Source organism: Ovis aries, chromosome 3, assembly GCF_016772045.2.
Source record: "Ovis aries strain OAR_USU_Benz2616 breed Rambouillet chromosome 3, ARS-UI_Ramb_v3.0, whole genome shotgun sequence".
In the NCBI taxonomy this organism is placed as follows: Eukaryota; Metazoa; Chordata; class Mammalia; order Artiodactyla; family Bovidae; genus Ovis; species Ovis aries.
In genome coordinates, this window is record NC_056056.1 from 93341672 (window position 1) to 93354190 (window position 12519).

The window sequence follows — 12519 nt, forward strand, 5'->3', positions numbered from 1 at the left end:
GAAACTTGATCTGCTCCACCTGCTCACAGAATGACCCTCCTACTTCCTCCCAGCTTTAACTTCAGTTCCATCTCCTCTTTCACCCCTGTGGGCCAAGTCACCACCACATCTCACTTTGACCCCCTGCTGTGGCTTCTAACTGGCCTCCTTACCCCCACTCTGGCCCCTTGCACCCCATTCCCCCAAATGCAGCCAGAGGGAGATGCTGAAAAGTAAACCAGGTCCTGCCATTCCTCTGGACTTGGGCCACAGGCAGCTTCTCTCAGGCCCTGTGTGATTCTCCAGCCTCACCTCCAATCCTTCCTCCTCCCAGTCTGCACTCCAGCCAGGATGTTCTCTCTTCCCTCACTCTTCCCAGGACCTTGACTCAGAGCATTTCCTTCCTTCTCTTAAGAAACCTCTTGTCCTCTGCCCCAACCTCAGTCTTTACCATCTGAGCCACCGGGGAGGCTTCCAGTCTTGCCCAGTGAACTAATTGGCCTTCAGATCTCACCTCAAATACCTCTCGCTGTCCCAGGACTGGATGAGGGCTCCTTGCTATCTGCTCTCACGCACCACCATTGTCTCTACTTTATTGCACTTACTGGAATGGTGTGAGATTGCCTTGGTTGCTTAATAAGCACCAATTTCCTCTACTGAAACTCCCTGAGGTCTAGGTCTATATTAGTTTTCTCTGGCTGCCATAACAAAATACCACAAGCTGGGTGACTTAAAACGACAGAAGTTTGTCTTCTCATGGTTCTGGAGGCCAGAAGCCCGAGCTCAATCTGTGGACGGCTCAGGAGGTCTGGCTTCTGCTGAGGTCTCTCCGGGGCTGGCAGATGCCCTCTCCTTGTAGTATCCTTGCGTGGTCTTTCCTCTGTGTGCATGCCTCCCTGGTATTAGTATCTCTTCATTTACCCAAATTTCCTCTTCGTATTAGAACCTGTTGGGTTGTATTAGATTAGATCCCACTCTAACAGCCTCATTCTGACTTAATCACCTTCTTAACTGAGGTCAATGCTTCAATAGCCAAATTTTGAGAGAACATGATTCAGCACATAACAGGGACAATGTCACTTATGTTTACCTGTGTGTCATCACCCAGGACAGAGCTTGGCATGCTCTAGGACTCCATACATATCTGTTAAATGAATGATTAAGCCCCCTCATTTTCCTTCCCCCACCCCCCAATCACATATTGTGATAGAGGCAAAGAGGCACAGATTGTAGCAGGAGCACCAGAAGCGATCACAAGAAATGTCTGCTATTCTGACCTAAAAATCACAGATCTTTGGGGAAGCATTACTACCTCCTGTTACCTTCATATGAGACACAGCCAGCATATGATCCTTCCTGCCCTGGGAGGGTGTGCTACCCCAGTGGGCTCCCGGGGGGAGGAGTTTTGCTGACAGCTGCACACCCACACCCATCCAAATGGCCCACTTTAGAAGGTGAGTCACCCAACTGCTGGGAGCGGGTCCACACGGCTCCGGGAAAGCGGTTTAGCAACAGGTACTAGAACCTAAAAAAAGGCATGTCCTGTGCCCTTACAATTCCAAAGCTAGAAATCCCAACTGAGGAGCAAGCAGAGAGGGGCTCAAGACAGGTGTATATCCCAGATTTATATAAAAAGCAATTTCTCACTACGATTTCTCACCACTGGAAAGAGCCTAAGTATGCAGCAATAGGAGAAAGACATGCGAATTTAATATAGTCACCTGACAGAAAATTAAGTAGCTATTGAAAAAACTTCATAAAGAATATTTACTGATGCAAGGAAATATTACTTGAAAAAGCAGGACACAGAACTGCACAGACACTGATCTCAGTCATACAATAAAGACGTAACAACATGCATGAAAGTGAAAGCGAAGGCCAAGTCGCTCAGTTGTGTCCGACTCTTTGCGACCCCGTGGACTGTAGCCCACCAGGCTCCTCCGTCCATGGGATTCTCCAGGCAAGAATACTGGAGTGGGTTGCCATTTCCTTCACCAGGGGATCTTCCCGACCCAGGGATCGAACCCGGGTCTCCCGCATTGCAGGCAGCCGCTTTAACCTCTGAGCTATGCAGGGAAGCCACCGGCATATATATGCATGCAATTCACAGGAAAAAGTCTGAGTTGGTAAATAACCAAATGTTAATATTGTATTTTTTTCAGACTCAGCGATTTCTTTCTTTTATGCTTTTTGTTTAAAGTAGTATGTGTTTTTACAACCAGAGAAGAAGAGTACAAAGTTTTCAAGGCAGCCAGCGCTGCCGCTCAATGAAATTCCTCAACTCTGGTCTTCTAGTCTGGAAAGCGCCGGCCCTGCGCCTTGGAATCCCCGCGGTGGGAGGCCACCGGATTGGCGTCGCGCACCGCCCGAGGTGGAAGGTCAGGGGAGGGACCAAGTCTTTCTGCCGTCCTGGAGCGAGATCTGGACTGCGCTGGGCGCCCGCAACCCTGGTCCAGTCCTCAGCCATCGCGGCCGCCGCCCAGTCCGCTGTTCCACCGCCAGGTGCAAAATGCCATGTCATTGGGAGAGTCTGCGGCCGGAGCATTGAATTACAGCTTAGCCAAGCTCGCTCAGGGCGGCGCGGGTGGAAGATGAGCAGAAGCCCCTGTTCTCGGAGCTCCCGCTGAGAAGCGGGCTAAGTGTAGCCCAGGGAGCGGACCGAGTGGAAGCCACTGGAGCAGCCCGGGACTGGCCTGTTTTTTCTCCTTCAAGAGCCGTTGCTTTGAGCTAGGAGTCAGTGATCCGAGCCAGCCTCCCTCCCCCAGCCCTCTCCTGTGAGGGGACTCACGAGCTGCGCCTCGGCAATCCCCAACCTTCCCCAGCCCTCTCCGCGCCCTGGGTGCGCGGGATCCTGACTCCCATCAGTCATGCTGAGGGTCTTCATCCTCTACGCGGAGAACGTCCACACCCCTGACACCGACATCAGCGATGCCTACTGCTCCGCGGTGTTTGCAGGTAGGAGGGGCCCGTGATCTTTCCCGGGAAGAGGGGGTGGGAGTTGGAGAGGCGGCTCTCCACCTCGAAGAACATCGGAATGTGAGAGATATGACTCCTCGCCCAGACTGACTTTGAGTGTTCCAAAAACACACTCGGAGAGAGGCGACTCGGAGAAATGGAGGCAAGAGGGAGAGGTGGTCAGCGCCCGGAAGCTGAGCCCCGGCTGGGGCTAGGAGGGGGCTGGGGGGCAGGACCAGCATCTATCCTCGCACTCCCTGGATCTCTTAAAAGAGACCTTTTTGCATTGTGTGCTGCAAAGCGTTGTGTTGCAGGGCTCCCCGCCTCTCCCCGAAAGACTGGTCCCAGGGCTATTTATAATCCAGCTCTCTTGTCTTGGCCGGGCCCTGGCGGCTGCCCTCGCCCTTTACTCTCTATCACAGGCTGGGCCTGCCTGCAGGCATATACTGGGGACAGAGGCACCGCCCATCGGTCCAGGGGTCCTACTCTTGCTTTCTGGCACAGGATGCGGGAAATTCAGCATTTTGGGGGTGGCATCCCCGTCATCAGGTGGAGGAGCCTGCTCCCCCATCAGACTGAGACCGTCCACAGGAAGGTCTTTCATGGTGATGAACCGACTTCTCTAGCAGGTGAGGGCTCGGCTCAGGCTGCTTCTCTGGGACTTCCTGTGGGCGGAGCCCGAGCTGGGGTCTATGCACCGGGCCTGTGTGTTTGGAGCCTTACTGAAGGACAAGGACCAGAGGACTTGCGTGGACCCACCCGGTGGGTTTGCTCTCAGCCTCTATACCTATCACTCCCTTTCTCCTTCAGGATCTAGCTACATCCCAGGCCTCCAGAAATCCCCGGCCATCCAATGGACGTTTCCTTTTAGTGCCATGAGCTTTTGGTTCCCTGTGCCCAGACACCCCTGTGCCCATAGGCTCCCAGACACATGCACACATGACATGCGTGTGACGCTCACAAGTTCCAAGGAGTAGAAACTCACAGAATGCAGGCGTGTGTCCACAGCAGTGTGCGTGCGTGCACACACACAGGCTCCTGGGGGAGAGATTTCAGCTTTCTCGAGGAGGAACTGCTGAATGGGCCCTTGGCCTGGAAAGCAATGTGCTCCAGGGTGAGGGGTGGAGGGAGGTGACACTCTGGCTGTGCTCTTTTCCTGATACCTTGCTTTGAAATGTTCTGACCAGTTTCCTACAGTTGCCGTCGGAAATGAGCTTTATCAAGGTGTTTCCAGGGGGAGAATGAGGGCATGAATGGGGTGATGGGGCGGGGGCGGGGGGTGCCTCCACACTTCTACAACCTCAGGTCTGTGCAGGCCAGGACAGTGGTTCATCTGTAAGGCCCGGATGTGCAGCCGAGCTGAAGGCCCTGGGCTTGGAGCTGCAGACCTCCTGGGAGCCCCGTCCACTCTGTAAATAACCCCCTGGCTGAGGGGAAGGAGGATACGCTGCTGCCAGGGGGAAACAAGCACCCTGGGCTTTGAGCATCCGTCTCCCTCAGCTCATCCGCCCCACTCAGCCTCTCATTCCTGTCCCAGGGCTGAGCCCGCCCTGTGCACGGCACTCTCCGGAGCTGTCTAGTACAAATGAAATGCAAGAAGGGCCACTTTGGCGCTCCTGCCTCTGTTCTCAGGGGCCTTGCCTCTGATGACCACTCAGCTTGAACCAGATTTTCATCTGCCTTCTCTGACCACACTCCCACCTCCCAACACCTCCCCACAATACACACACACACTTTCCCCAGACTTCACAATGCTCCCACCCAGACCAAGTTCAGAACCCTAGTAAGAGAAAGGAAAGAATGAAGAATGGTTAATGAATGGGGAAGCATTTTCTAACCCTGGAAGTGCTTTACCCACCGGAAGTCCCTCTGGCATGGTTCCTCTCCTGTCGTAATTTCCTACTACTGCCCCAGGGCTGTCTGTGGAGCAATCGCTCATCCTTTATCCTCCTCCCAAATGAGTCCCGCCCCCCATCTGTCTGCTGTCAGTCTGCAGTCCTCCCCTTTGTCTGCAGCCGGCTCCTCTGAGGGGGTCCCCCTTCCCTGGTGGTAAAGGAAGTATGTTGTCTGTGCTGACTAGGAGTGCCCCCAGCCTTCAGAGGGGGCTGTCTGGATGCCCCAACTCCCAGCCATCACAGTCACTGCCAGGCAGTCATGGGGAGCACAGGCCCTCCCTCCCCCAGGCTTGGCCACAATCCACCTCCAGTGTGTTGGCCAAGCTCTTAACTTATGTCCAAATTCGGCCTCCCCGCAGCATCAGGCCAGCTCCCCCTCCTCCTCCCAGCCAGGGACAGTTGCTAAATGATTACACAGAAGGCTCTGTTCTCAGGGACACACTACTCAGAGCAGAATGCCCTTCTGGGAAGCCTCCCCTCACCAACTGGCTGAGAACTGGCCTTCTCAGACCTGTTAGGTTTGGAAACCATGGACGCCCCTTCCTTTGGCTACCTGTTTGGAATATCCTGTTATTTAACAGGTGCCTCCATACGTGCCTAAATTCACTTCCTGTTCACAGTAGCTTTGTGAGGCCATTGGGCAGGGATATTATCCCCTTTGACAGATGAGCAGAGCAGATAGGCCCAGAGAAGTGCAGGGGCCTGGCCAAGGTTACACAGCGGCCAAAGCACCCACCACACCACCCCTATCATCATGCCGTCTGTTGTTCTCAGCGTCTGTGCTCATGAATAAGAAAGTGCTTTGAAAAGCATACCATGCACTGCCCACACACGAGGCACCCTGGACCCGAGCCAGAGCTAGGGAGGACTGTGCGTGGGGTACCCGGGCTGGGCTGAGTCAAAGTGGGGGGAGTGCCAGGCTGCAGGGAGTGCAGTGCATGACAAATGACCCAGAGATGGGGGATTCCGATTCTGAACCTATTATATTCATCGCAGTGAGAGAGAATGGTCATTCATTAAGCACAATGTACTATTTTCAGACGCTGTCTCTTTAAATCCCACAACAATCCTATGAGATGTTCTTAGCTGGTACTGTGCTTCCTAGGTGTAAGCTCTGTTCTAAACAGAGCTCACTTACTATGAGCTCTATCATGTTCAAGTTGTTCAGTTTGTACCAGGCCCTTATATGTAGATCCTTAATCCTTCTAGCAGCCATGTATGGTAGTAACCATTATCACCCACACTCTACACCACACAGAAGTCATACACTAGTCATTAGTGGAGTCAGGATTCAGGCCCACATACTCTGGCTCTGGAACCCTGTTGTCTTTAACTGCCCTACCATTTCCCTCTGGCCTTAGCTCTGGTTTACAGAACCCGGCTCTGGCTCACACCCTGGAGCCCCGTCTCCGTCTGCACGTCCCCTCACACCTTGTCCCTGCTGCCACCGGCTCTCTTTCTCTCTCGGACTCTGACGTCCTCGATCTCATTCTCTGGTCTGAAGGATGCTTTCTTATCTCAGAGGGGTCTCTGCCCTTCTGCATCTCGCAGAACCAGTCACCGCTTGGTCCAGGGTGCTCCCTCTGGGCAGAACTCTTGTGCTAGGCCATTTCAAGCCTTCTGTTAGGTCTGTGGTGGCTCTTAAGGGTCTGATAAGCTGAGGCTAGGGTCATGCATCCTGTGGCACTGAGGTGGGCAGCCTGCAGTGGGGGTGGCAGGCTCTTGGGGGGCTCTGGGAAGGGAGCACTGTAAGCTTAGGCCCTAGCTTAGCCATCCATTGTGGGGGGTGGCACTCAGGAGTGAAGCCTCAGTCACATTCCAGTGGGCTAAGAGCACTGAACAAGAGTGAAAGAAGGATGGTAGCCGAGAGTATTGGCTGTAGACCCAGACTACCTGGGACCTTGGGTGTGGAATTCCAGCTCTGCCACTTTGCAGCGGCGTGTGTGTCTTTGGGCAAGTTACTTAACCACTCTGTGCTCGGTTTCCCCACCTATGAAATGTTGATAATAATAGTACCTGTTTTGGAGGGATGATTCTGAAGGGTTTATGTGTTAATCCATATAAAACACTTTGAATAATGACTGGCACATAAATACACATTAACTATTTCACTATTATAATATATGATTATATATATATTTAGCTCAGACAGTAAAGAATCTGCCTAAAATGCAGGAGACCCAGGTTCTATTCCTGGATCGGGAAGATCCCCTAGAGAAGGAAGTGGCAACCCACTCCAGTATTCTTGCCTGGGAAATCCCATGGACAGAGGAGCCTGGTGGGCTATAGTCCATGGGGTCCCAAAGAGTTGGACACGACTGAGTGACTAACAACATTCTAATTATTATTATGGTTAACATGTATTGTACATATACCAAGAAATCATTGCACACATCCAAAAAGTCTTTCACTATCTTTTTGGCCTGGTCAGTCCTACCACCAGCTCTGTTGGTTCATTTACTGTCCAATCAGACTGGGCACACTGTGCTGAGTGGTGAGTGGCCTTCCCTTCAGCCCCAGGGGACTCTGGCCCTGTCTCCTCTGGGAGCCTTCCCCAGGGCAGTCCTTTCTGAGGCCAAGGCATTTGTCTGCTTGCCTAATGGCTGGCTCTGGCCATCAGGCTGGCTGGCCCTCCCCATCGGACTGGATCTTTCTTGGAACGAGCATCCCTCCTGTGACTCCCTGGGCCCACAAACCTTCTCAGTCTCCCTCTCCAGGCCCAAATCTCTCTCTTTCTTTTCTTCCTGCATACTGGTCTCTCCCCAGATTGGTTCATTAGGCTGAAATTATGCATCTCCTGTGAGCCAGGCAGGCTCTGGGCTGGAAGCCCTGGTGTTTGCTTTAATCATCCCAAGAGCTCTGTGAAGTAACATTCTCTTGATTTTACAGAAGTGGAAATAGACTCTCAAAGGTCAGACCTCATGCCTTGGGACACACGGCTAGAAAAGCGAGGGCTGCGATGGACGCCCAGGGCCATCTAGTTGTTCCTGCAATGGGCTATTCTTCCCAGGCAGTCAGCCATGTGATCATGGCCATAACCAGAATCATTGCCCGACACCCCTGGCAGACACCCCTGGCAGACATGTGTGGGTGCCCCTCTAATCCCAGCTGGTTGTATCGGGATATCCACGGGACACAATTTCTTCAATGAATGTGGAGGTGGGGCAGAAGGATGCACGAGACTGTTCATACTCCTGTGAGTCTTTGGACTTGGACACATGTGCCCTGAAGAATCCTGGAAGCTCACATGCAGTGTTCATTTCAAGGTTGGTGTTATTGGAAGCAGAGGGCAAGGTTTATTTGCTTCCTGGATACCCTATGTGAGGCCTTGGGGAAACACAAGCCCAGACATTAAGAGAACTGAGCTAGAGGAGACCAGTGGACCAAGAACAAGAAGGGGCTCTCCTTGAAGTAACTCCTCTTGACTGGCAGGTAGGAAGGACCCCAAATAGGGGACAGAAGAGGGTCATAAGCCCACATCCCCAGGGGAGCATGGCAGGTGGTATAACTAAGGCCAGAGGGAGGAGCATATGCTTATCTGGGTGAGTGGTGGTGTAGGGCGAGCTGAGACGCGCACTTCCAGCCAGAGGTGCCAGGTAATCAGCGTTAGGCAGAAAATTAGGGCTCCTGTGCCAGGTGTTCTGATTTTTCAAAGGATGCTATAATTCCAGATCTCATAATGTTTAAAGTACAATTTTGTCATAAAACATTGTGTTGATCAAAGACAACAGGTCTCTGTGCTGGGTGTGTCCGAGGAGACACCAGTGGCAGCATCTGATGGTGTTGTGTTTAATCCTGGAGACTTGGTCTGCGTCTCTTCAGGGAACAGGCAGCCAGCCTCCTCACTTGAGATGATCAGGCAGCACCTATCTGTGACTATACCATTGGGACGGCAGGGGTGAGCTTTAGTCCCCTCCCCTCTTACCTCTGTTAGCTCTGAAATGTCATTGTGGTTAACATGAAATATTAAGTAAAAACTGGGCTTGCTATGCAAACTCAGCTTCAAAACAGGTCCCCTTCAGGCAGGAGATAGGCCCCAGGCTGAACAGCTAGATTTTGTCTGCTGTGGACAGATACCCCAAAACAGCAGGAGGGAGGAGAAGCAAAGCATGACTAGATAAGAGATCAAAGACCACATATTCCTCATTCTTAACATCAAGGACACCTTCCCAGTTACACATGTGCAGAAAAGCTCCTTGGAGGTCAAAAAGGGAGGGGCCTCCACCCCATAGTAAGTGATGTCAACCTACCCATAGGCCTCTTGGCTAGAACCCATCTTGGCTTAAGAGATGCACACACACATGGGAGGACCCTGAGATAAACCAAGTACGGATCAGAACAAGGCAGAGCAAGATGACTGGCTACAGGAAACCCAGAAGAAATGCCCCATAAAAGCAATTTAAACTACCGTGAGGGTGCGGCTCTCTCAGCCTGCTTGTGTGTCTGTCCACATGTACTCTTTTCCCTCCTTGTAAACACTGTTTCCCTACTTTGTTTCTTTGTAGAAATTCATTTTCCACAAAGCCATATGGGCCAAGGTCGTTTCAGTGGCCAGTGGTCTAGCGGCCAGGACTCAGAGCTCTCATTAATTACTGTAGCCTGACTTCAGTCTCTGACTGAGAACCGAAACCCTGCTTCAAGCCACTGTAGGTCAAGAACACCTTTACCCACTTGCTCCCCAATGGGGACTCCTAAGCCGGCCCTGTCGCCTTTGCAGTGGGGCTGGAGTTGTCTAGGGTGCTGAGGAGCTGCCCTTACCTGGGCCCTTAGGTAGGATGCACATTTGGCCGTTGGTTAGCAAACCTTAACTGATGCGGGGGGCGGGGGGGGGCATGCATGATGGTCACTCTCATAATGGTTGCTGCGTAGGCAGCCCTGACTGGTAACGTTCTGACCCACTGGGCTGCCCAGGCCTCCGCATCCTTCTGTCCTGTTTCTCTGCTATACCTTGTGGTCCCTTTGACAACATGGTTGGTGTGGTGGACATTGTGCTTGGCTCTCCAGTGTCCTTTCCATACCATGATGAGGCTAAACCAGTGGTTCTCAAAGAGGATAGTACTGCTCCCAGCGGGTATTTTGGATATGATGATTTGGGATATGTTTCCACTGCAGCCTGGGCAGGACAGCATTAGCCTTCCTGTTCACTGAGGCTTCCCTGGTGGCTCAGAGGGTAAAGAATCTGCCTGCAATGCAGGGTAGAGAATCTGCCTGTGCTTAAAGCTAAAGCCGGGGTGTGAGTCAGTCATCTTCAGCTAGGCGAGTGCTGTGGTCTGAGCAGGGGCAGCCGGACAGTGGGAATAGACTGAGAAAAATGTGGACCACCGGAGTACTGCTCATTCTTCCCACTCTGCTGTGCTCTTGTACCAGGGGTCTGATCAGGCCTATGTCTGCCTCCTTCCTGAGGAGGCCAACGAGCCCATCTGAACAGCCTTCCTACAGCAGTGTCTCACTCCAGGTGGCCTGATAGAAATTCCAGACCAGTGTCGTCTCCTGGCACATTGATGCAGCGGCCAAGTGTGCTGGCACTGGGGCTGCCACAGTTGGTATGAGTGGTCCAGGGGCCGGCATTGGAACAGTGTTTGGCAGCGTGATCCTTGGCTATTCAAGGAACCCATCTCTGAAGCCGCAGCTCTTCTCCAGCGCCACTCTGGGCTTTGTCCTGTCTGAGGCTATGGGGCTTTTCTGTTTGATGGTCACCCTCCTCATCCTCTTCACCATGTGAGGCTCCATGGAGGTCACCTACCCGCCCCTGCTGCTTTGACTCCAGGCCATGCTCAGTGCTGCAGTGTGCTAACTTTTACCGTTAAACACAATGTTTCTCTTAAAAAAAAAAAAAAAGCAATGCAGAAGACCCAGTAAGATCCCTGGGTCAGGAAGATACATGGAGAAGGAAATAGCAACCCCAGTATTCTTGCCTAGAGAATTGCATGGACAGAGGAACCTGGCAGGGTTTGCAAAGAGTAACCCAGTCCATGGCTTTGCAAAGAGTAACCCAATCCATGGGCTTGCAAAGAGTGGAACACAGCTGAAAGAAGAACACTTTCCTATCGTATAGGTCGTCACTTGGATTCCTGGCCACATCTAGCTATGAGGGAATTCTGGGAAATGTAGTCTATCTATGTGGGTGACCATGTGTCCAGGTTGGAGTCCTTGGAACATTTCTGTGGAAGGAGGGGAGAACGACTTTGAGGGGGCAAGTGGAGATCTCAGCACACTGTCCACAAGAGCTACATTCCTGATGCAAGTCCCCTTGGGAGGAAGCCCCCTTGAGGTTTTGGCTCCAGGATGACATCTCCAAGGGATCAGTCAACCATCCAATCAGGGAGAAGTGAAGTTGGAAGTTGGGATGGGAAAAGAAGCCTCAGGAAGTGTCCAGGGCCCATGCCACCAGCTGCTGTTTTTCTGGTGTGCAGAGCAAGTGTGTGAAGACACTGTTCCTCGGACATAAGCCAAGTGTTTGTAAAAGTTCCACAGATTTCCTATGCTGCCTCTGACCCATTAGAGCAGGTCTGGGGGGCAGGGTGTAATGTGCTGGGGAAAACAGCAAAGGCAGGAATCACTGTGATGGTAAAAAATATCCCTAGTCATCATATCCAAAATTCCCCGTAGAGGGCAGTAGTATCCTCTTTGAGACCTGCCTGCCTAACCATATCCTAGGGTGGAAGGGACACAGCCAAGTACAATGTCCGCCACACGAACCCCAGGCTGGCCCTTGCTTGCACTGGGAACATCTGGCTGCCTGAGACAAACTTGGTCTCTTCCCCCAGCGACTGACTTCACCATCTAGCTAGACATCAAACCAGCAATTAAACAAATAGGTATTGCTTACAATTGGGATGAGAGCTAAGAAGGAAAAGTGCTGTTGTGCAGTGGTTTGCCAGAAGACCCAACCTAGATCAGGAGGTCAGAGGCTTCTCATGGAAGCAATGAGGCCTGAAGGATGAGTGGGGGTGGCCCTTTAAAAGAAGGGGGAAGGCAGGAGAGCTCTGAGTTTGGAGGGAGCTCATAATATTCCAGAAACTGAGAAGTCACTGGAGCTCAGAGAGTGAGGGGCTGAGTGGTCTTATCTTGTATGCAGGGGAAAGGGAGTTGGGCTTTATTCCAAGAGCACGGGAGGCCTTGGAGGGATTTTACAAAGAGTGTGTGTGTGACTGATTATATTTAAGATCACCTGGCTCCCATGTGGAGGCACATGGATGCTGTGGGCACATAGACAGTACCGAAGCCAGCAAGGACGATTTAGGCTGTAAGTGAAATCCTATCTCAAAATGACTTTAGTAATAAACAGTCTTAAAGTGATCTTCATTCCCAATACAAGTCCTCTGGGGAGGAAGCCCCATTAGTAACAGGCCCCAGTATGATCCAGAGACCCAGTGGACTCTGGGCACATAGAGTGGACAGCTCCAGACATCCTGGACACAGGCAGACTCCATTTTATTTTTCTCTGGTCTGCTGTCCTTGGTGTCTGCTACATCTTAGAGCTGGCTGACAATTGGATCTACACACTTCCTTATTCTCACAAAGTGGGAGAGGGAGCTGGGCTTGTCCAGTCACGAAGAACAAATTATCCCTCCAGGAGAACAACTTGGGACATATATACCCATCACTGAACCAATAGCTATTGCCAGGTGATGGGCTTAGTTAGGTCAGGATCTGGAGCTAAGGCTGGAAGTAGTACCCAAATGGTTGG

The 12519-nt window shown here is 52.0% G+C and overlaps 2 protein-coding genes across 11 annotated transcripts in view; both read left to right on the forward strand.

Moving 5' to 3' along the window:
* The first annotated feature begins 2616 nt into the window (after nt 1–2616).
* Nucleotides 2617–12519, forward strand: part of DYSF (dysferlin) — a 225552-nt gene continuing 215649 nt past the window's right edge. For all 10 annotated transcript variants that reach the window (XM_042246330.1, XM_060412345.1, XM_004006065.5 and 7 more), the window contains exon 1: nt 2617–2934. In XM_042246330.1, the coding sequence (XP_042102264.1) occupies nt 2847–2934 (88 nt within the window). In that variant the 5' untranslated portion in view covers nt 2617–2846. The remainder of the gene's footprint in view (nt 2935–12519) is intronic.
* Nucleotides 10092–10551, forward strand: LOC114113945 (ATP synthase F(0) complex subunit C1, mitochondrial-like). Its single transcript, XM_042246336.2, is given in 1 exon segment — nt 10092–10551. A coding segment is annotated over 1 exon segment (411 nt). The 5' UTR covers nt 10092–10140.